General features: G+C 49.4%; 1 protein-coding gene across 2 annotated transcripts; it reads right to left on the bottom strand.

The window, feature by feature from the left end:
- Window positions 1-2,362: 2,362 nt before the first annotated feature.
- On the bottom strand, window positions 2,363-23,013 carry INHBA (inhibin subunit beta A). Of its 2 annotated transcripts, XM_055300747.1 has the most exons (4): window positions 22,878-23,013; window positions 19,368-19,551; window positions 13,857-14,474; window positions 2,363-4,316 (listed from the first exon to the last, which is right to left on the bottom strand). In XM_055300747.1, the coding sequence occupies exons 3-4, from the start codon at window positions 14,242-14,244 to the stop codon at window positions 3,430-3,432; spliced, it is 1,275 nt and encodes a 424-aa protein (XP_055156722.1). In that variant the 5' UTR covers window positions 14,245-14,474; window positions 19,368-19,551; window positions 22,878-23,013; the 3' UTR covers window positions 2,363-3,429. The 2 variants fall into 2 exon arrangements, with proteins under 2 accessions (XP_055156722.1, XP_055156723.1); XM_055300748.1 differs by lacking the exons at window positions 19,368-19,551; window positions 22,878-23,013 and adding an exon at window positions 17,019-17,080.

Below are 23,013 nucleotides of genomic sequence, written 5' to 3'. Positions count from 1 at the left end.
AGCCACCCTGTTTTAAGGAAAACCTACTATGAAGAACCAATATCGCAGAATTTAAAAGCTTTTTCTTTTGGCTTCATGCTGCTACATGAAAAGTGTGGTTGTTTACAAGCCTGCGTATCTTCCAAGATTATTAAAGATAGCAACAATTTCTAATTCTGTTTCAAGGCCACATAAATGTAATGAAATAATGTCAAAGATTGGAGATGCTCAATAACCCAATCATTTAATCTCAACTAACACATCCCATTCAAATATTGTCACGTGGGATTTCATTTTGTTCTGCTTGCAATTACTATGGCCACTAACCAAACTCCATATCACCCCCCAGCACTCTTTTAAAGTGTCCAGCACTCTTTTAAAGGGCTTAAAAAGATGGTGCACACACTTGAGATGAATGGGAGCCACCAACAGGCAGCTGTCTTTGAGCAGCCTGCTTTTCCCACTGCTCTGACCATCTCTGCTAGAGCCCTGTGCACTAGGACTTGGTTCTCCACGCTATCTTTGCGGGTTCCATTATTAGTGCCACTACCACATAAGAGACAGTCTGAAAGGCCCTCTAAATTTTTCATGCAAATTTGTAAAGCTGAACATCACCATCCCCCTCGCCTTGAAACTTTCCTCACGGTGCCCACCTTGCCAACCTCAACGATCTCCCGGCCAACGGTTAAGAGTGAGGAAGCAAGTACCAACTTTGCATGCTCTCCCTCTTCCAATTAATTAGAGTCCACTTCCTTGTAGTACATGTTGTATTTCTGCAGAAGAAAGGGCGGACTTCGAGATGCAGTTAAGTATATCTACCCAGTAATAACATTAAAATAATTTGCCTACATACAGCCTAGTGTTCTAGGACACCAATTTAGTGTATATATATATATATATATATATATATATATATATATATATATATCTCAAGAAGAGCTAAACCACCTTTAGGAGCGTTTGGTTTCTCACTATTTTATTTTTCTACCATTAGTCTTTTTAAATCAATGAATTGACAGAGGGCTGAAAGCTTCCGTATTTTACAAAATACTAACGAATGCAATTTTTCCAAATTATTAGTATTTTTTTCAATTTTTGCAAACTACAAACAAGTCAGTAAAAATAAGGCTCTGTATTTTTAAAAGCATATAAGTGAATAACTTATTAGCTATTCTAGGCAAGCTAAATACTGTGGAATAAATTAGTAGAAATTTAGCTTTAAGCATGTACTTTGATATTTATAAAATGAAGTGTGTTTTTTTTCTTTTCTGCATCTGAGTCAGTACATACAAACTTATATATCAGAAGTTTGGGCTGTAAATTAAAACATTAGGGATTTTTACCATTGCTGCCACCCTGCCGTTCTCTCCCTTCTTCCCAATCTCTCAAGACTTTGCTCCAAGTTATTTATCTTTTACTAGTGACAACAACATTATTTAGCCCAGCAAGTAAGATTTCTCACGCTTAGGCCTTAATCAAAAAAAAAAAAAAAAAAAAAAGTACCCAACTCTTCTTCTGGCCTAAAGATTAGGTTTTTTTTTTTCTTTCTGAAAAAGCTTTCTGATTTAAGATTGATTCCAATGGAAAATAAATAAAAGTCGTGCACGCAAAAAAAAAAAAAAAATCAGCCTAGAACCTTGAAGAACATGAGTTTCCTGTTTTCCCTGCAGGGAATACCTGGTGGGATGGAGGTGAGGGGCAAGAAAGAGAGGGTGCTGGATCCCTGCACAACAAAAGAGGGTCTTGCTCAATATTCACTGGAGTTTCCAGGCTTCTTCCCATCCACATTTTTTGAAATGTGCCCACCTAGTTCAGAGGAAAAGCAAAAACTATAGCCTATCCTTCTTAAAAATACTGTGTTTTGCACACAAACATTCATTGCTTTAAGAACATTACAAAATGACAGCCTGACGTGCTTAAAATGTGCATGGGCATGATGCGATCCATGTATATATACACACAGGTATGCATATGCACGAGCGACGTACATATACACACACAAGCATGTAGTGTTCCATGATAGCCGACAGTGTACAACTACTGTACATCCAGTATGAAATGGCCCGTTTCATGGATGTCAAAGGAGTCAAAAACCAAACTTCTCAGGTCTTCGAGGCCTGAACACAATCCACCCTACTCTGCCTTGAATCCCAACCCCTGACTCACTGATGGTGAATGATACCAACCACAGACAGACTGTTTAAAGGCTCACACAAATGTCTTTGGTGTATGTGTCTATTTTTTAAGGTACAAAATAATAATAATAATTATAATTATAATAATAAAAATAGCTATTTTGTGTGCTGTAGCAGTTCTTTTATAGCTCACATTAAGTGCAGCTCTTAACCCCCCCCACCCCCACCCAAAGAAAATACTTGTTAAATAAGGATTAGACAGGTCAAACACCATTGTAGTGCAAATAGTAAACGATAAAAAAAAAAACAACATTTACAAAATATAGAAATGTTTGGATCCAACAGATGGACAAACATATTCCTTTCAAGTATCTCTCCTTGAAGAAAATAAAAATTAATCAGGTTACTTCCAATACAAAAAAGTCTCTCATTTTGTTCTCTCTCAGGTAAACAGTTTCAAACCTATTAGGTTGCATAGTACTAAGATCATAAGCACCTTAACGAAATGTAACTTGGTATTCTTTGTTCCTTGATTTTTCTCTCTTCCCATTCTTGTTCTCAAATTTTTTTTTTTTTAAGGTTGGTTTTTGTTTCGTTTTGCTCTGTTGCAAAACTGGTGCAGAAAAAAGAAGTGTGACCGCCTGCACACTATTGTTCTCTTACCAGTACATGTATGCATGTGTCGTGTGGAAATGCCTCTGTGTGTGGATGTGTGTGTGTGTGTGTCTGTGTGCGTGTGTGCACGGGCTGATATACACAGAGAGAGGGTCACACAGACATACCTTACAACCTGGGTAACTGGGTGGGAAAGCGCCTGTAACCGGCTCTTTCGGACTCATGGCTTTCTAGATGCTATTTGGGTTGTGCCAGCCCACATGACTGCAGACTAGACAAGTTGACCTCGAGGCTCACACTGAAAGGGGATTGAAAAGGAGGGGACAATACTCCCGCGTAAGCGACGGATGTCATCACCTCGATATCAGAAGAAATGAAGGGTGTGCCGCTCTCCTCTCCCTCCCAATTCCTATCTCGTCCTCTGCTCCATCTCTGAGCCCTGGCTAAGGAATTTCGCCACATCTTCCTTCATCTGTTTCAGGTTTTGCTTTTTAGTTTATTTATTTTTTTCTTAATCTCTATCTTTTTTTCCTGCTTGTTTAACTCAGAAACCTTAAACATTTCTTCTTTTTTTTTGTTGTTGTTTTGTTTTTTGTTTTTGTTTGTTTGTTTTGTTTTTGTTTTTTGTTTTTTGTTTTGCCACCGTCTCTTCTCTGGACAACTCCGGCTCCTGTCCCCCCACCCCTGGGCCGGGGGCGCTCTATGAGCACCCGCACTCCTCCACGATCATGTTCTGAATGTCCTTTTTGATGATGTTTTGCCCATCATCGTAGTACAGCATGGACATTGGTCTCAGCTTGGTGGGCACACAGCACGACTTGAGGTTGGTGAAGGGGCTGTGACCCCGCAGGCGGTAGTGGTTGATGACGGTCGAGTGAAAGGAGAGCGAGGACCCCGACGTGCCTGCTATGTGGCTCGGGCACCCACCCTCGCAGTAGTTGGCGTGATAGCCGGAGGGGGCGATGATCCAGTCGTTCCAGCCGATGTCCTTGAAGCTCACAAAGAACTGTTTCTTACAGCAGATGTTGACCTTGCCGTCACACTCCAGGCCCCGCCGCCGCCGCCGATGAGGGTGGTCTTCAGACTGGCGGGCCTGCAGCATGAGGAAAGGTCTGTGGGACTGCTCCTTGTCCTCGTCCCCCCCGGCCCCTGCGTCACCTCCGTCCTTCTTCTTCCCTTCCCCCTCGTCCTCCTTCTTCTTCTTCTTGCCCAGGAGCACCAGGCTGGCGCCCGTCTCGTGGCACTGCTCGCAGGCAATCCGAACGTCCAGGGAGCTCCTGCCCTGGTCCAGCAAGCGCTGGATGCTGCTGGAGACAGGGAAGATGTGCCAGGTGCTCTTCCGTGCGTCCACCACCTTTTCAGAAATCAACACCTCGTTCCTCTCCTCCGGGAAGCCCATGTCCTCGGCCTCCTCCCCCGCATCCAAGCTGCCCTGGGGGTGCTTCTGCAAGAGCCGGATGGTGACTTTGGTCCTGGTCCTGTTGGCCTTGGGGACTTTGAGGAAGAGCCAGACTTCTGCACGCTCCACCACCGACAGGTCACTGCCTTCTTTGGAAATCTCAAAGTGCAGCGTTTTCCTGGCTGTGCCTGCAGACGAAACACAGCACAAGAGAGAGCAGGGACACTCGTTAGTTGTGCTGGGGGGTCACCACTCACTCATTTCGGGCGAGCGTGGCACCTCTGCCACCGTCTCCAGCAGGGGTCAGCGAGTCACGGCCCACCGGCCACCAGGAGGGTTTTGACAGTTGGAAATGGCTGAAGGGGAAGAGCATTTTGTGACACGAGAAACTTATAGGACATTCACACTCCAGTGCCCATAAATGAGGCTGCCTGGGACCACAGCTAGGCTCACTTCTTTACGGGCTGTCTGTGGCTGGCTTCTGTGCTACATCATGGAGTCGGGCAGACCCAACAGAGACTGGCCCACAGAGCAGAGCTTAAAATATTTGTTCTCCGGCCCTTTCCAGAGCAAGTCTGTCAACGCCTGGCTGGAGAGAGAAGAGAGCCTTAGATCTGTCAGTGTCCGGAAGCCTGGGGGGCTCTGCGTCTGTGCGCTAACTGTTTAATCTCAGTTTCATCTTCTATGAGATGGGGATGACGTAGTGACATTTGACCCATCATGCGGCGGGCTTGGCATAGCACGGATGAAGGCGCACCGCGAGCCCTGGCGAGCTGCGGAAGCCCCGCTCTGCCCACAGAAATGCACGGACACCCCCCATGTAAGCGAGCCTGGCGGGTGCCACCCAGCTAGCCCTGGCCGCACCCTGCCCCACCCCTCCATCGTTTCTTTCCTGGGTCACCGCCACAGCCCTTCCCCACATCCGCCTCCCACACCCCCCAGCATGGAGCCAGGCCCCTCTGCAATCATTGCAGCAGGTATACACAGAAAGTTCCCAGGACTCTGGGCTCCACCTCAGCTGCTTCGCCTTCAACTCCAACCCCCTTTCAGTGCCCGGTCCTGGGTGGCTCAGCCACACCCGTTCGTTCAAGGTCAGGAGCATCCCATACGCTGTCTCAGCCCCCGCCGGTGACCGCTGCCTAGAACCCTCCTGCTCCCCACACCTCATCGTCAGTGGCCGCCCTGGGGAAGGGTTGGGTTTTCAGATGAGACCACATCACTCCCCTGCCCCACCACCCCCTCCGGCCAATGTCTGATTTAGGATGTCCCAGGTCAGAGAGTCTCTCTCTCTCTCTCCTCTCTCTCTCTCTCTCTCTCACACACAGTCACGGCCCGGGCACTTCCCAGGAGGCAGGCAAGCGCATCTTCAGCACGGAGTGATATCAGAGTAGGAGATCCACCTCCTCCTGCCGCGTCCCCCGTTTCTGCCTGCTTCCTTTCTGAATGCAGCTCTAATGAGCCCCAATTACAGCAACTGCTACTAAGAGCGAGGAAATCCCCACACTGGCGAGGCAGTTGGATTCAGAGACCATTCAGTTCTTGCCTAATTTAAACCGTTCCCTCCTCTTTCCGCAAGCACCTGTGTGTCTCCGCACGCAACTACGTCTACTCTCGGGAGCAGGTGTCCAGAATCCTCTGCCTGAGCAAACCTTCCCCCTTATTTGCACTTTTACCACTTGGTGGTCCATGGAACACGCCCCCTTTGCCTGACGGCCTCCCGCGTGCACCTGCTCACAACCGTCCGCCGTCCGTGCATCCCGGACCCGAATCTGAGGACAGGGTTGGAGGAGTTCATCTTAGAACTCGCAACTCCCTAGGAGGGTCTCCCTGCCTGGATTTCTATAGCTAACGGAAATCCAGCCATACTTATCACTCTCAGCCCTGAGATGTTTACGGTACTATAAATTTTCGGCACAGTTTCAAGTTCTCTGCAGCAGAAGGCAGGCTTTTCTGTGCATTGCGCACTGTAGATTCTGTTCTTAATTTAACACACTCTGCACCCTGTGATTCTGATAGTGGTACATTCGCTGAGGCCGGGGCCAGGAAGGGCTACATATGTATACAAAAGATTCTCTGGCATCTCGGTATAACGTTGCTAGCGCGCTGGCCACGATGATGGGGGTGCCGGGGGTGGGGGGCGGGGGTCCTCTGCCTCTGGCCTTGGGTCTCTGGCAGGAGTTGAAATGAATAATAAAGCTAGGTTTACGATTAGATCACCAGAGTCGACAGCAGTTAGGAGAAGGGGAGACTGTCTCTTTCTTTCTTTCTTTCTTTCTTTCTTTCTTTCTTTCTTTCTTTCTTTCTTTCTTTCTTTTTTCTTTCTTTCTTTCCTTTCTTTCTTTTTTTTTTCCAGGGGGCATGATTTCTTTTCAAAATGTGAATGCAGTATGCCCCTTGGCTGAAAACTGGTGGGTTCTCTGTTGCTGTCTGTTTTTTGGGGGGAAAGCAAAAGAGAAGATTCCAGGAAGGAGAGCTTAATGATTTAAATTTGAAAAGACAATCAGCAGCGGATCCGAAGTGGTAGGGTCCTTCGGAAGCCCCCCAAGGCCCTGGAGCCGCCCCCCTGAGGAGGAGTGGGCAGCCGCCCTCCAGGGCAGGCACCTCCACCCTGCCCCCCTAGAATCCTAACAAGCTACCTGCTGTTCTCCCTTCTGCCTCTACGCAGGCCAGCTCCTGAAACCCTAAACTGTGCTGGGTGCCACTGGAAAGACAGAGAGATAGTAGCTGCTAAATTAGAGAAGCCAGAGGGCACCAGGTTGTGTTTTGTTTTTCTAGGAAAGAGTGTGAAACTGGAGAATCCGACTCGTCCTCGGGATGCGAAAGCTCTCTGGGTTTCAGGTAACCCATTCCCACAGGCTCCTCCGCTCTGCTTTTACCAGGCTTGACAGGAGGGGCCGGGGTGAAGGTAGATAGATGGTCCTCGGGTAAAGACAGAGGGTCCAGGTGGCAGTGCAGAACCAGCATCCCTCGGACTTTCCATGAATAGAGTCCGGGGAAGTCCATAGATGCTGGGGGGTAGGGTGGGGGGGGGGCCAGGGGCTGCTAATTGGCTGACTTGACAGGAGGAGCCAGAGCACATGCAAATTGCCTTTTGTAGGGCCAGGGGGGTGAGGTCCCTGGTTTTCCAGCAACAGCCCACAGGACAGCCCCTCGTTCCACAAGAGCAGGTTTCTAAGGCATGATATAGCCCCACCCCTTCTTCACAGGCAGCTGTACTTGGAAGCAAATGATTTAGTGTTCCTGGGAGAGGATCGTACAAAGAGAGTACTCATTAGAGGGGGCTCAATCTGTCAGGTGCTGTTATATTAGGATCAGAGAGGCATCATAAAATGACTTTCAACCTGGTCCTGGCTGATAATTAACTGTACGGCATCGCCTGCGTACTGGGGAGAGGCACAGCGCTGATTTATGCATTGGTTTAATGATCTGGGCTCGAAAGACTGTTCCCTGCATTCGCATCCACTGCCTGTGTGCTGTATCTCTCCCCCATATTTCTGACATTTGGATTTTCCCCCTACTAATTGACATGCCTGTCGCCTCCTTCTCCTGGTGTCCATTTCTGGAACTGCTATTTGTATATTGCATGATATTTTATCAGGGAAAAAAAATAAAACAGATCCAATTCCATGAAAATGCTGTTGCCATAATGCTCAGGAGAACAGGGGGAAGAGAGAGATGCAAGTCTTCCTAATGTCTACCTTATATGCAGGTACAATTTAAAAGTTCTATTGTATTTGACTTATTAAGCAGTGCAATATATATATATATATATATATATTTTCTCTTTTACATTTTTAGCTTTCATTGCAGAAGGGGGTGGAGAGAATGAGACAGCTAGAAGCTGAGATGATTAATATTTATCAGGGCTGCAGGTTTCAGAAAAGCTATTAGGACCCTCAAGTTTCTTAGGTGTGCAAAATATACCTAGTCACCCGATTATGTTCCCTTTATCTGCATTTTACCTAAGAGAGATTGTTATACTGCAGTGATGCTTTCAGGATGCTCCAATCTTCAAATCCCTACGCGTGACAGTTTGAAAAATGGAAGGAGGGTGCCTGAGATGTTTGGGATCAATTACTAATCAGTCTCGGGTCTGACTTAACTATCTCCTGCATCAAATCCTGAAATGGAAGCCTTCCCACAATGCTTTGTGAACAGGTACAGCCTTAGCAGCCTATACAGGTGCGCACTGGGTTCCTGCATCAGCACCTACCTGCCCAGATAGAGCCGCTGGCGTTGCTAACCTGTCATTACCTACTCTCTGATAATATTCTTTTCATCCTCTGTGCTATTTTTTCCCTCCAGAGGCTCGTGAGCAAGGCTTGTATCACAGCCTGCTCTGCCTGAGTAATTCACTAAGAAAGTCCCACGCAAACCCATGTGGGTGATAATATCTCATCACTGAAACCTCTATGAGGTCAGTGGACAAATCGAAAGGGAGAGAGAAAGGTGTATTTAAAAAAAAAAAAAAACGAGGAGGAGGAGGAGGAAGGACAAAGATCACACCTTCCAGTTGCTGGGCAAGGAGGGTAGGGGCTTTGGGCAGAAGGAGGGCCGCAACCTGGAGGGAAGAGTAACCCGAAAAAGCACCTTTTCCCTTTGCTTTCAGGATTTTTCAAATGTTTTTAATAACTCCATCAGGAAAGCAGGCCTGCCAAGGGTTAAGCAAGCAAGCCCCTCGTTCTTCCCCTCCCCCCATACCAGGACTCAAAATTCTGCTCTTCCTCAAGCCCTGCACCTCGGATCTGTGGGCGTAGGAACATTTCCAACGAAATAAGCAACACACACACACACACACACACACACACGCATCACGCACACGCGCACACACACGCAGTGTTTCATTTGTGTTCTGTTTTGTTTTCCTCACCAGGGTCCTGCCTAAAGTATGCTGCCCCCATACATAGGGGTAATGATTATGTCTCTAACGTGAATGTGGAAAATCTCGTTGTTTACAGAGGATTTTAACTCGCCATGGGGGAGAAAGCCTTGCTGTAAAATGTGGCCTTTACTTTTAATTTTCCATTCTGTCCCCGATTCCGCTGTGCCTAGCTCTGGTGTCGTCGGGGGTGTGGGCGTCCAGGCTACCAGGACGGCCTGTGTGTTCTCGGAAGCACTAGCTTTGCATTTGGACTGTTTCCAGTGGTTTGTGCAGAAGGCAGCAAGTGAGGTCTTAAAGGGTATGCCTCCTCCCTTAACCTGCAGCTGAGGGTTTTGCCTGGAGGAGAACTATAGCTTTGGTCATAAATTATCTGGTTGATTTTGTTAGCCTTGGTATTTTTTTTCCCCCTTAGGATCTGCTATTGAATTGTAAATGCTCGACCACATTCGGTGTCTTCCATTTCAATGGTGATGAAATAGAGAGAGAGAGAGAGAGAGAGAGAGAGAGAGAGAGGCAGGGTGGGGGGGGGTTAGTTTCCGCAAAGAAGGAGAGAAAATTCTTAAGATTCAGCCCACAGAAATTTCAGAGACTTCCTCCAAAGTTCCTGAGAACTTTTAGACTTTGGATTCTGGATTTAGGGACCGGTGGAGTAGGAGACATTCTGATCTACAGCTCATGCTCCAGGATAGTTTAGCAGAAGAGGGGCCAAGACAAATAGGTGTTTTCACTAAAAGTGCCGGGGAAGGTAGGACTCCCAGTTCTCCAAATATGAAAGCTGACTTTCTGCCCTCCGAGGGCTCCCCCCACCCCGCCCCAACTCCGACCCACCTACGTCACAGGCCCAAACCACTAGGCATCTCGCTTCTTGTCTCGCCTCCGCCATTTGGCTCCAGCCTCAGCTCAGAAACAAACGCATCCCCCGAAGCTGCACCCAAGTCCTCACAAGGCGTTCAGCAAACAGCCCTTTCCTCCCTGTTGGAAGTCACTTGTCATTTGTCGCTGGTGAAAAGCGTTGATAAGCCAGGCAGACCAGGCAACAAAATGAGGGAAGATGGAAGGCGTTTTGGTAAAAGCCCAGGCAGCCAGCCGTCTTAGGGAGAGATGTGTGAGCAGATCAGTGCTGCTGATGATTCATGGTCACATTTCTCCACGCTCGGCTTTGTTTTGCTTCTGAAATGTATCATTCCTCTGTCTTCCATAGAGCTCCGGAATGTTCATATGTATCCCTAGAATTCCCATTTCCTTTCCTCTGTCTCCTTTACTGGGTCACAGGCAGTCGTGATTCTCTCATCCCATAAAATCCTAACTTTCTCCTGGAGCTGGAGAGGAAGCGGGGGGGGGGGGGGGGCACTGATAATCACCAGGATCTGGGCGCTTTACAGATTGGGGCTTCCAGGAGGTGAAATTGCCTTTCCCTAGATTGACTGCTAAGGAGCAAAAGTCTTTGGAATGCGCCCTCTTGTGGCCACTCATCTCTCCTTCTTCGGAGAAGAAAGCCTGTAACCCCTAAAGGCGCCCTTCAGTGAGGGAGAAGTCTCAGGAAGGGTCCCTAGGCTGGCACACGGGCTTGGTGGGAGTCGACTCCCCCTTGAGATGGCTTTCTTGGGCTGGGAAAGACAGATCGTCATCCAAGCAAGCCTCCCTAGACCTCTGTTTGGGAAGTGTTTCTAATTCAACTCGCCTGTAACTGGAACCTTCCAAGAGGGGGAGATTTCCATGTTACTTTCAACAACACCTGGGCTTAGTGAGCATTTCCCACTTCTTGGCGCTTCACTTGTCTTTCTGTCCCTATCCGATCCTCACCAAGCGGTATCAGTCCCCTAGGCTGATTGCCATAACCAGCGTGTAAATCTGGCAGCCTATGGAGACTCAGTGAGGTGCTGTTAGTGGACACTGACTGACCCTATATCGTCACAGATCACAGGAAGATAAAATAGGATACGGCCGTCCAGAAGGCCACGGATTTCACTGACAATTATAGGGAGAGCGGACTTGACCCTACCCATCCCTTCTTCTTTTCCTTTCCGGTCTTAAGGTAAACACAGCGGCATTCTATGCCAGACGGCCAAAGAATGGAGTGATCTTGGTGAGCTATCTGGGGTGACATGCGTTAAAAAAAAATAATAATTTTTATTTGTTGGAATAAATTTCAGAGAGCCCGAGAGCAGCTCTTTGCCACTTAGTTGGTAACAACTCATAGCAGCCTTACAAGGATGGGGCGCTCTCCACTGAGCCCCAATGGGACAAACTCAGTTCCTAAGAGTCCTAGACACTTGAGCTGTTTTGCGGTCGCTCAACTGCTAGGCCGTGTCGTGGCTTTATTTAACCACCAAGAAGGGTGGAGGCAAAGATTATACACGAATCCCCCCAGCTGAGGGATCTTAAAGTTGAAAGATACATCTATGGGTATGGGTCGGTGGCACGGGCATCAGGGACACTAACCGGGTTCCGTGCCGTACAAAATGGTTTACAAAGGAACGACAAATGACTCTCCTTTGCTACTCCCCCAATTCTTACATTTGACATAGTTTGGATATTCCAAAGGTTGAATTAGTCCAAAAGCAACAAGACATTTCTGTACATTCAGTGGATGAAGCTCTTCCCTAGTTAGCAGAATCAGCAACAAAATACTCATCTGGAGTACCACTTGGAGGAGCAGGTTGTCCATACAGCAATCATTAATTCCGCGAAATCATAGTAAATCAACTTGAAGTTGAGGTGTGGAAACTTCTCAGATGAGGAAAATAAGTAGGGGTCATAAACATTTTCTGTGACTCCCGCAGCTCATCCAAAGTCAAGTTGTAAACTCAACCAGGAGGAGTTTTCCATTACAAGCCTTAAACTGGAGTCAGCATGTGAGTCAAATGAATCACCTTTGAAAAAAGTATCTCCATGTCTTTTAAACTAAACACCTAACAGGAAAGTTAGGAAAAAAAAAAATGACGAGAGTTCATAGAAAAGAGAAAAAGACTGCCACTGAGATGAAGGCCATAAGTAAGAAAGAATGTAAAAGGTCAAATTCTTTCTCTGCAGAACCTCTCAAGGCCAAGAGCGTGATTTGCTAGACAAGTCAGCGAAGTCCGAAAGAGAGGCTGTTGCTAGAGCATCAGGTGTATATTAAAAGTGGTCAGAGGCATAGGTACACTTAGTCATCTGACGCGGGGAAAGCCATTGAGTAGGACCTGCAATTAAGGCCATCATGTGGGGTGACTGGTTTATGAAAACCTCCAGGGTCCCTTTGTGCCAGCACAGGGAGCAGACCTGTAGACCCCGGGAATCCATTCCCCTCCACTGGACTCAGTGTCAGTAAGCACCTTCCCTCCTACCTTGCCCCCCAGGAAAGGTAAGCGGCCAACCTGACTCTGTCCCTCAGTAAGCTTCGAAAGATAAAGTCCTAACCCCCGTGCCCTTCGGGGGGGCTGCATCAAGAAAGAGCTTAGAGAAAGAAAGACCTTCTTTTAAAAGAAGCTTCTGCCCAGGGAGAGGGAGACACTGTCCTGCCAGGAGGCTGGCGTAGGACATCAGGGCTTCTCCTCCCAGGGGAGCCAGGAAGCCAGCAGGCTATCTGCTCCCCCAAAAGGATGCCCAGGTCTGGCAGGGTTTTCTTGAAAACAGAACATCTGAGTCAACAGGTTTTCAGGATTGGAAATTCTGAGTGTTGCCTTAATTGTTTATACTGCTGCGGCAAACTTTTAAACAGAAATGCTGGGAGTCCCTGCACATACTTTACTGGCCATATGCTCTACCAAACAAAACAATGGCATTCCTTTCAAATGGATTTGGCAAGGGGTACGATTCTTTAGGCTGGCATTACCATGAAAGTAACACAGTATTAACACATCTGTGCGCCGGGGCGTGCCCGGGCTAGCAGGCGTGCGAAGGGGCTGTGTCACCTAACTGTAAAAATAACCTGGCTCCGGGGCTGGGGCCACACTTGTGACAGGTATTTTTCTATTCAGCAACAGGTTAGCATGTTCCCGAGCCAATGATTAGAATCTATTAAAGTTCTTCCTCTTAAGGATTGAGTGAGAGTTCAGTGTAGTATCTGAGAGCACTTTGTCAAGGTTGCATTCCTTGGCAGGGAGCTCTTAGTAACTTTGCAGAGAACAAAACTCTTTTTTTTTTTTTTTTTTTTTTTTGTTCAGAGAGCAAAAGTCGGCGTTCCAAAAGTGACTGCTGGTTCAGTGTCAGCTGTCCCCCCCCCCCCCCCCCGCCACCAAAGTCCCTCTTGACTGCCTCGAATGTGATGCTTGTGCTCTTCTAAGAGTTTCTAAAGGTAAAAAAAAAAAAAAAAAAAAAAAAAAGACTGTCACCAGCACTAAGTAAGCCCTGCTTGTTGGTGTGGCCCCTGACTGGACTTTTAAAGGGAAGGTTTGTTTTAAGACAATGACTTCATCTGTGCCTGTTCCCACCCCGACCCCACACTCCGCGCGGCGTGCGCCCCCCCCCACCCCTACTCACCCCATAAAAACTTTGGATGGGGTCCGGAAGCCTCCTGGGCTCCCTCCCCCCAGCCCACCGCCCTGCACCCCTGCAGCCCCCGACAATGCCCGGGCTTCCAGCGGGGCTGCCTGGATGTGGTCTGCAGGGCCGGGCGGGCAGGGCAGGCAGGGCGCGGGAGCCTGGCGCACGCAGACCCGCCTGCAGCTCCTCCGCGGCCCCGAGGGCTCGGCCGGGTCGCCGGGTCGCGCTCCCCTGGGGGCCCGGGGAGGCCTCGCCCCCCGCGCGCCCCCCGCGCGCCCCCCCCCCCCCCCGGCCGCGGCGCCCCGTGCCCGTGCGCCCCCCCGACCTCCCCCCAGGCCTGGCACGCGCTCCCCACCCCCCCGCGCCCCATGCCCGCACCCACCTGATTCCGCGAACGTGATGATCTCCGAGGTCTGCTCCATGAGTTCATTCATTTCTGCCCTCCTGCCGATGTCATCCTCTATCTCCACGAACCCGTTCTCCCCGACTTTGCCTACGTGCAGCTTGCGGATCGCGTTCAGAAGCGCCGCCTTGGGCACCGGCTGGGTGACCTCGGGTCTCTTCTTCAAGTGCAGCATGTTGAGGATGTGCTTCTTGACGGCCTCCACCATCTCGGGCTGGGAGTTGGGGGCATCCCTGGGCAGGGCGGTGAGCGCGCAGGCCGGGCAGGCGGGGGCCGCGCCGGGCCCCTCGGGCCCCGGGGTCGGGGAGCTCCGCACTATAATCCAGCAACTCGCCACCAAGAATCCTCTCAGCCAGAGCAAGGGCATCCTGGCAGCAAAAGTTGTCGTGGTCGCCTTTTTTAAAAGGCCCTGCTTTGCCTCCCCCCTCACGCACAGGGTTGGGTTTGTTTTTTTTTTTTTGTGGTTTTTTTTTTTCCTCCTCCTTCCTTCCTTCCTTTTCTTTCTTTTCTCTTTTTCTTTTTTTCTTTTTTCTTTTTTTCTTTTCTTTCTTTCTTTCTTTCTTTTTTTTTTCTCCCTCCTCCTCTTCAGCAAATGCTCTGGAACAAGAACAAAAAGTTTTCTGGGAAGTTTTGTTTGCAGGTTCCCTCTCTGAATGCAGTCAGTGCTGTAGGTTTGTGGCTGTCAGGGAGGAGAGTTCTGACTGTCTCCGAGTAAGAGAGAAGGAGGGAGGGAGGGAGGGAGAGAGGGAGGGAGGGAGGGAGGGAGGGAGGGAGGGAGGGAGGGAGGGAGACACAGGGTGGGGGGGAGACAGAGACACACAGAGAGGATGGGAGGGAGAGAGACAGGGAGAGAGAGGAGAGGACCAGAGGGGGGAGAGGGAGAGGGAGAGAGAGGGAGGGAGAGACAGGGAGAGAGAGAGACAGGGAGAGGGAGAGAGAGGGGGAGAGAGAGAGGGAGAGAGGGACAGGGAGAGAGAGAGAGAGGAGAGAGAGGGAGAGAGAGGAGAGAGAGAACGATTGGTCCTAAGTGAGTGCGTGAATGGGCGAGGGAGGGAGTTTGTCTGTGAGTAGAGGCTGTGATTAGGAAGGGGAGGGACAGCCCGTCTTCTGACAGGCTGCTTTCCTTCTGCTCACTGCTCCGCGCACACACCTCTCTTCCATAGCACCATCCTCGGGAGTTCTACTTTCCCTTCTGAAAGAAATCCTCCGAATTTGGTTCTACTTCCCCTTTTTTCTTTTTTCTATTTCTTTCCTTTTTTTTTTTTTTTTTTTTTTTGCCTTCTCTGCCCAGTCCCCTTGCTTCCCCTTCTTCCTCTCTTGGAGGGGAAAGGCCCCCCACGCACCTACCCCTGAAAGGCACCGTCCCAGCCTCCCGGCGTGCCTGGGTGGGAGCGGTCTGCCCCCAGGGCCCTGCACCCCAGGGTGCAGGGGGACCCCCTCCGGGAGGCGGCCACACAGGTGGCAGGAGGTCGGGGGACCCGGGGCGGGCAGGTCGCCGGGCCGATCGGTGGTCCCCAGTCCGGGGTGGGGGGAGCCCCCCCCCAGGGCACCCTTCCCCATTCAGTCATATGTAAATGGTCGGGGTCTCTGCGGAGCCCCGGAGAACTTCGGTGGGGGGCATCTCAGACGTTCTGACTTTTCCCAACTGCCAACAGCAGCCGGGCAGCGAGCGATCCCCCGGTCGCCGGCACCAGGCGACCTGCTCCTGTCACCTGGACCCTCTCCCCGGCCACCGCCCCCTCGGGCTGCACACAGCGCACCCTGGCCGCTGACAGCCGCCCGCCCGGACCTCTGGGCAAACTGCACAGCTCCCCTTGGCCTTTCCCACCTCCTCTGCCACCAACAAACATGCCCCTGGGACGTGGATCCCCGGTCCCCTGGGAAAAGAGGCTCTAAAATATACTGGCAGCTTATTTCCTCTGCCCTGGGAGACTTCTCCAGCCTGCCCCCTGCCCCGTCCTGGGCCAGCCTGTCCAGGGACTGGCCCCCTGACGGCTCCTTTTTCCCCTCAAAGGACCAGCACAGATGAAATCATCATGGATTGCAGTGTTCACAGAAAAAGAAAAATGTGAATTTTTAAACAATGCCTCTCTGAGTTTTTTTTATTCTCCCCCCCACCCTTTTTTTTTCATTTTCTGTCTTATTGCTTTTATCATGCAGAAGTATCTTTAAGAGGTCCATCTGTTAAAGCTTTCCTTCTCTCTCGTTTCTTTCCCACACATAAGCCCTCAGTTTCTGTAGATACAGTCAGCTTATATCTGACACCTAGTGTGTTCAGAGTATTATAGTTAAGCAATGTGCTCTGGGTGGAAAAAGTTAGTAAATACCATTACTACAAGCCTAGGATCCGAGGGCAAAGGGGGGAGGGTGAATAGATTGGGACATTGAGGTAAAATTACAGTTTGCAAAGACAGCACTGCTCTCCTGAATCTGACACGCTGTCCCCCTTTTGCAAAACAATTACTTTGCAAGACTTTCTCTGTTCCAAGCCATCTATCAGGCTTGAGATTTATCCTCCAGGAACATCAATTACTCTGCTCTTCTTCTTAAGACTTGGTCCACATTCCCTAAAGAGTCCATTTTTTTTTTTTTTTTTAGTGGGGGCTGGTGAAAGGCAATGGGGAGGGGGCATTTGCGCTCTAACCCCTTAATAAAACATCTCTGAAATACAAAACTTAACTTAACTTAATCTCCTGCATTGTGGCGTCACATATACAGTACCCAAAGCATTTTGTAGTCCAATTAAATTTTACAAGAGAGACTGAAATAAAACTCAAAGTTTAATGACTCCCAGCCAGTCCAGAGTCCCAATAGTAGCATTTAGATAAGGGGAGCTTATCAATATTTGGATCCCCTCTGTCTGTGAGTGTGTGTGTGTGTTCCCTGGATTTACTGTTGGTGAATGTAACTCTTCAAAACAGCTTTCTCTGTGGCATATGTACTTGTATATAAGTGCTGAATGGGTTGTAGAAACACGCAATCTATTTGCATGCTCTGCTATTAAAAGCTGTATTAACCTGCCTGAATAATATAAAAAGGCACAAATCCCAACGTGCATGGAAGTGCAGTGAGTAAATTCCTTCTAACCTTTCTGGCTATGAATGTGTCAAGACCTCCGAAGTAAGAGTTAAAAAGCATTACCTTTCCGGTCCTCTCTCTTTCACCAGCAGACTCTTGTATCATGTGGTAAGAGCTGTCTGAAGAGTTCCTCTTCATGTATTAGCACTCTGAAGTTTTATACTGTACTACTTATTTGCACACTCACACATTGGTACCACTCAAACAGAGGAGGGCTGGGGCTTTGTTGGGGATTGGTTAGAATCAGCATGACATCAGCAGATGACTGGTTTTTCCAGTGTGAGACATATTTCATAATTCATTATCTAATGGAAAGCCTTTCTTGGCTGCTGGGACACTACTTGGTGATCACTGAGCCAGTTAAACCTCTGACCGACTAGACTACCTTTTAGAAAAACACTGGAATTGAATAGCTCTATCTCCCTGAGTGTCCAGCTTCCAACTTTTACTGCTCGAGCACACACTTCTCATTATATTCAGGTTCAGTTTTATGTCTTCACATAAAACATCTGTTACTTCATGAAGTTGCCTCTATCTACAAAGTATTTTATTGTTTCTTACAGGGAAGAAAACTTGCAGGGCTCTTTATAGAGATTCTGACTTGCTTTTTAAAATAAGATACTTCATTGAGGTGGGGGGGAAGAATGGGAAAATGTGCATACCTATAGGATGATGGCCTGCCCCTCCCCTGACTTCCACTATTATTTTACATCTCGAAATTGAATGTCTGCTTCGTAAATCATTTATCACCAAGAACTTTGAAAATCGTCATTCTCTGCTAGTGAACTTTATAAATATCCTCTCCCAGTCTTGAGAATCACTGTCCAACTAGCAAAAAAAAAAAAAAAAAAAAAAAAGGGAAGCAAGCAAGCAAGCTCACACATCATTCTTCTTTATCAGAACTTTGAGTCCTACGATTTCTAAATTGTTACAAACATTACATGAGATTAATGAAAAGAAATGAACATTCTTTGAAATGGGGGTTAAGTCGCTTAGAGTTCCTGTTGGGGGAGAGGGTTGCCAGCAAGGCTGAGAAACAACACAGTTGGAAGGAATCTTCAGAGGAACATAGTGGGGAAGGGTTGTTTGAAGGAGTATAGCTGAAGCATAAGCCGGGTACTCATGACAAGTTGAATAAAATGTGCAAAATTGGGAGCTAATGAAAGCCATATGACCAGATATGTTGTTTTGTATGCAGGATTTAACATGCATAAAATAAACTTTTCACTGTGCCCACAAGCAAAATATAGAGGCTCTGGCCTCCTGATGTGTAGTTTAAGGAGGTTCCTTTAGGACACCAGGAGTTTGCTGTGTAGGAGGGTCTGCCTCTGCTAAACCCAGAGAAAGTGTGGATGGTGAGCTGTACATCGGGGTGGGGTGGGGTGGGGGGTATTCTAAGAACTGCATACGCAGAAATAAAGAAATTAAATCATTAGGTTGTAGAGGAGCAGAGGGAATCTGGGAAGGAAAGCCAGAAGCAGGATGAGCTCTGGTTAACTCCAAAACTGCCCATCGGTTTGGGCTTTGGAATCCGATGGACTCAACCCCTGCCTGTCCAAGAAAGGAACTTCCCCAGCCCTTTTGGATGAGCACTCCTGGAGAGCTCTGGCCCAGGGAGCCTCTGAACCCACCCTCTCCCAGGCATGAACCCCAGGGGCGGGGGTCCTGGAAATAGCATCCTGTTTATGAGTCTGGGGGTGGGGGGAGGGAGGTGGCACAGAACAAACTCAGAGTCCATATAACCTCAGGCCGCAGTGTCCTAGTCTATACAGTGGGATCCCCAATACTCCCTGAACTGCAGGGTCCAGCACGCGCACGCGTGCGCTCAGAAAATACTAGGTGGCATGACTCTTGAGACGCCTGGTGGCTCTCTGGCAACATTGGCGCCCCAGAGATCTGCAGAGCCCTGGCTAGAGGAGAGCGACCCTACACCTGCGTGACTCAGATGGAGTCAGGCCAGGGACCGGATGCCACCACCACCGAGAGAGGTGCCCACCTTCCCAGCGGGTCAGCTCACCAGCGGTGATGTCATCCTCTCTACCTGAATCCCCAGCCTCAGAGCTGAGCCACCCTGGAAATGCCTCCTCACTCGGTGGAAATTGGAGTGGGGGTGGAAGAGGAAGCAGGCAGGTTAAAATAACTTGTGTCGAACACTGGGGACTGGGAGGGATCTCTTCCCTTCCCAACTCCAGGGCCCGGGGTGGGGTGGTGCTGGTGCTGGTGGTGCTGGTGGTGCTGGTGGTGCTGGTGGTGCTGGAGGTGCTGGGGGGGTGGGGGGGCGGTCAGCCCAACTCCTGACAGGCATCCACTTTTCCTGCCTGGGTTTGGTTTCTCTTTCACTTCCTGCCCCCTCCCCCAGCAGCGTCCCCGCGGCCGGCCCTGCGGTCCCCGCCGCTCGGCCTGCCACCGTACCTTGAGCAGCACCTGCTGGCAGCTCCCAGGGATCACGCCGGACGCGGCCGCTGCTCGAGCCCGGCTCGCGGCGCTGGAGTCTGGGCCAAAGCCGCTCCGAGCGGCCGCCTCTATTTTTACCCCGAGCACCAGCAAGGGCAACTTCTTTTAAGAGCAGCTCTTGATTTTTCCCCCCTTTTGGCAGCTAAAGAATTCAGAGAGGGGAGAGAGAGAGAGAGAGAGAGAGAGAGAGAGAGAGAGAGAGAGAAAAATCACTATGCAGTGAGTGCAGCTGGGAGGCTCTGAACCCAGCCCTCGGGGACCCGGCCGGGGGCCCCGGGAGCGCCCCCGCCCCCACGAGCTGGCCCTCTCCGCGTGGGGACTCGTCCTGCCCGCGTCTGCGCTAGCACCGTGGCCCGCTGCCACCGCGGTTTTCACCTAGTGCGGGCGGCCGGATTCACTGGCGACTTCCCAAATCTCCCCACTACTCGCTGGAGCGTTTGCGTGGCTCTGTTCTCGCCTCGAGGAGCAGCCCCTGGAGAACCCGGTGGAGCAGCTTGCTGCGAGAAGGAGCCGGGAGGGAAACTGTGGTACCTTATTTTACTGTAATTGCAAAAGGCACGATGTGCCAGAGATTTATATTTAGACGTTGTATGTTTCTACTTTTATGTAAATGGAGCAATTAGGGCCTGTCTTGCTGCTGCTAACTCCAGTGCTTGTGCCTTGCTGGGGAGCTGGTGTTTTCAATCACAATTAGTGAGCTGGTCAAAAAACAAAGTTCATCTGAGGATAAGAGCTCGGTGGCGTGGAGGGAGGAGAGCCCGGCGGGCCCCCCGTGCCTCCCTGTGGCCTGTGGTGACACACACCTTAGGGCACGGCTAACTTATAGTGGTGTTTACCCGTGGCAGCAGCTGTCCCCGTACAAAGCTGGCATAGATCAAGAAGCAAGAATGTTCATTTCTCTTCTCAGGCAGACCGTCTGTCCTTCGGCTTTCATCCATGCTATTAATTGGTCTCTTTGCTCACTACTCCCGGAACAGGGAGACGGGCCCAGGAAAGGGGGCCGTTTTTCAGGGCTCCCTGATTTTCACGGCTGCTCACGCAGGGCCGTTCGCCAGTGCAACACACGCGCGAGGAGCCGAGCACGCCCCGAGCAGGTGACCGGGAAGCTGTCCGTCTGATTCAGCCGAGATGGCACGAGGCTGGGGGTTCAGAGCACCGACTATGCTGCTGACGACTCAGGGTGTTTCAGTTCCTTCCTATGAAAAATCTGTTTCCAAAAAAGCATGATTTCTGGTTCATCCCGTCTGGGAAACGGAACATAAAACGTGACTATGGAGAGAAATCAAAAGGACTCGAGGTGTTCTCAGCAGCTGCCGTGTTATTCTGGGCTCCAGGCAGGAAAACCTTGCCTCGGTGGGGAGCGGTGACTCCCTCGAGAGGCAGCTCGGAATCCAGAAAACGTGGGCAGGATCCAGAGTGATATTTGCTGCAGGGAGATCAGGAGTCTCATCAGATGGCTTAGATTGAATACAGGACTGGCAAGCCATGCCAGATTCCTGGACAGCCAGAGCCTGCCCGGGGCCTGGGCTGAAGGTTAGGTAGGTAGACAGATTTGCCACCGAGAGGGCCCAGCGTTCCACGGTCCCCATGGAACTGGGAGGCTGTTTGCTTGTAAGTGAAGTCCAGCAACGCACGCAGCCGAACAGAGAGGGAGAGGGAAGCATGAAAATTCCTCCCAAACTCATTTAGAAAACAAGAGGGTCAGAAACAGTTAATCCAACACCCGATTCCTAAACCTCGCATTTCTCTGAGAACCGCCGGAATATCCCACAAAGCCTTGTGCTGGGTACGGCTGCTCTGTGTTCAGAGTGTTTGGAGATGCCTTATCTAAACCGAGGGAACCCAGATGCTACAACTAAAATGATTAGGGAAATAAAAGAAGAAGAATAAAAACAAACACACAAACAAACCCAACCTGGTAAACCATTATCCTTCAGTCTTAAAGCAGGGGTTCTCAACCGGGATGATTTTCCTCCCCAGGAGACATTTGGCAATGTTTGAACACATTTTTGCCTAACATATCTAGGAAGGAAAGTGCTAGTGGCATCTAGTGGGTAGAGGCCAGGGATGCCGCTAAACATCCTGCAAGGCATGGATCAGCCCCCATTCCGGAGAAATCATCCGGCCCCAAATGGTAATTGTTCTGCAGTCGAGAAACCCTGATCTAGAGTTTTAAAGTTTAAAGTTTCAACTAATTCCCTTCCTGTGCATGCTCCAAGGGCCTTGGCAAGTGTGAAAAATATTAATAATTCAAGTGACTCTGTCTCCTCGAGTGTCTTGTGCTTCCTGATTCATGGAGGCCCACACCCCACAGAGATACTGACGCAGAAAGAGCACCCCTCGGGCAACACTGTCACCCCCACTCGCGGTCCACTGCGGCATCTAGACATTTCCCTGTTGGCTTTGTGCTCGAACCAAAAGCAGAGCCGTGGTGACCAGCAACAAAATGAGATGAGCTGGCCCACGCTCAAGTTGTTAGGAGGCAGGAGACTCATGGAGAAGAGTAAGTGAATGAAGAATGAGTTGTTCATTTTAGCAATTCGGTATCAGATAAATCCACGCAATAGAGAATTCCCCTGAAGTAACATTCACAGAAGTGAGATTACCATGCCTTTCTCCCCGAGCAAACAAATATTATGGAGCTTGGTTTTATTTGTTTAATACCGTAGGGGAATGACACACAGTCAATATCCAAAGAGATAAAACAGAATGCTTTCCTAAATCCTACCGCGTATTCCAAACAAGGTCATATTCTCCAAACTTCCCTTTGAAAAGGGAGTGGTATGGAGCATTCAAGGAAGGCCGTGCCCCTTCAGGTGGCACTTTCCTTAAGGGCTGAGGGAACTGGGTGCAGGACCCCACGTCCCGGAAAATCATCATCATCAACAAATGTTGCTGAGACCCACAAGAGGGAATTTGCCCGAATCAAACTCCCTTAGAAGTGAACTGCTGTTCGCCACGTGATGAGGCCAACTTGCCTGGCTCATCACTTAGGTCCCTGAGTGACTGGGATCATCCAGAAAGGAGAGTCAGTCAGAGATTGTTTTAAGACGAAAGACACCCTCGAGCGGAATATCTTAGACACCCCGATGCCATTTCATCAACTCCAACATGTGAATCACAGTCTCCTCAGGTAGACGGTTATTTTGGAAGCAGAGACCTCAATCCACTTCCAAATGATTCAGAAATGCCTGGATTTCTTCCCAAGAAGTAACCATTTAGTACTTAGGAAAAACTCAATATATAGGGAGGAAGAGTCAGTTGTAACATCTACCAAAAAGACATATATTGGGAAAAAAAAAAACCCCACCCTCATTAATACAAACTGAATAAATAGGCCCCCCAGATCCTTCCTGACCAACGTATATTTCCAAATTGTTCAGCATAACTTGAGTCTAATCCAATCGGGACACATTACTACAGTGGCAGATCTTCCTCACGCCCCCGAAGAGAATGAAAAATACTCACAAGAGACCAGGTGATGGGTTGTTGTCGTCATTTCTCTCACCTGGATCCCCTTGGGCAGTAACTTCCATGTTGGAGCCTTGAGGACATATATGTTTAGCATATAAATTCCACTGGACCCATAAGAGCAGAAATCTTG

This window comes from Nyctereutes procyonoides, unplaced genomic scaffold (genome assembly GCF_905146905.1).
Source record: "Nyctereutes procyonoides isolate TBG_1078 unplaced genomic scaffold, NYPRO_anot_genome, whole genome shotgun sequence".
In the NCBI taxonomy this organism is placed as follows: domain Eukaryota; kingdom Metazoa; phylum Chordata; class Mammalia; order Carnivora; family Canidae; genus Nyctereutes; species Nyctereutes procyonoides.
This window is presented reverse-complemented; position numbering and strand designations above follow the sequence as displayed.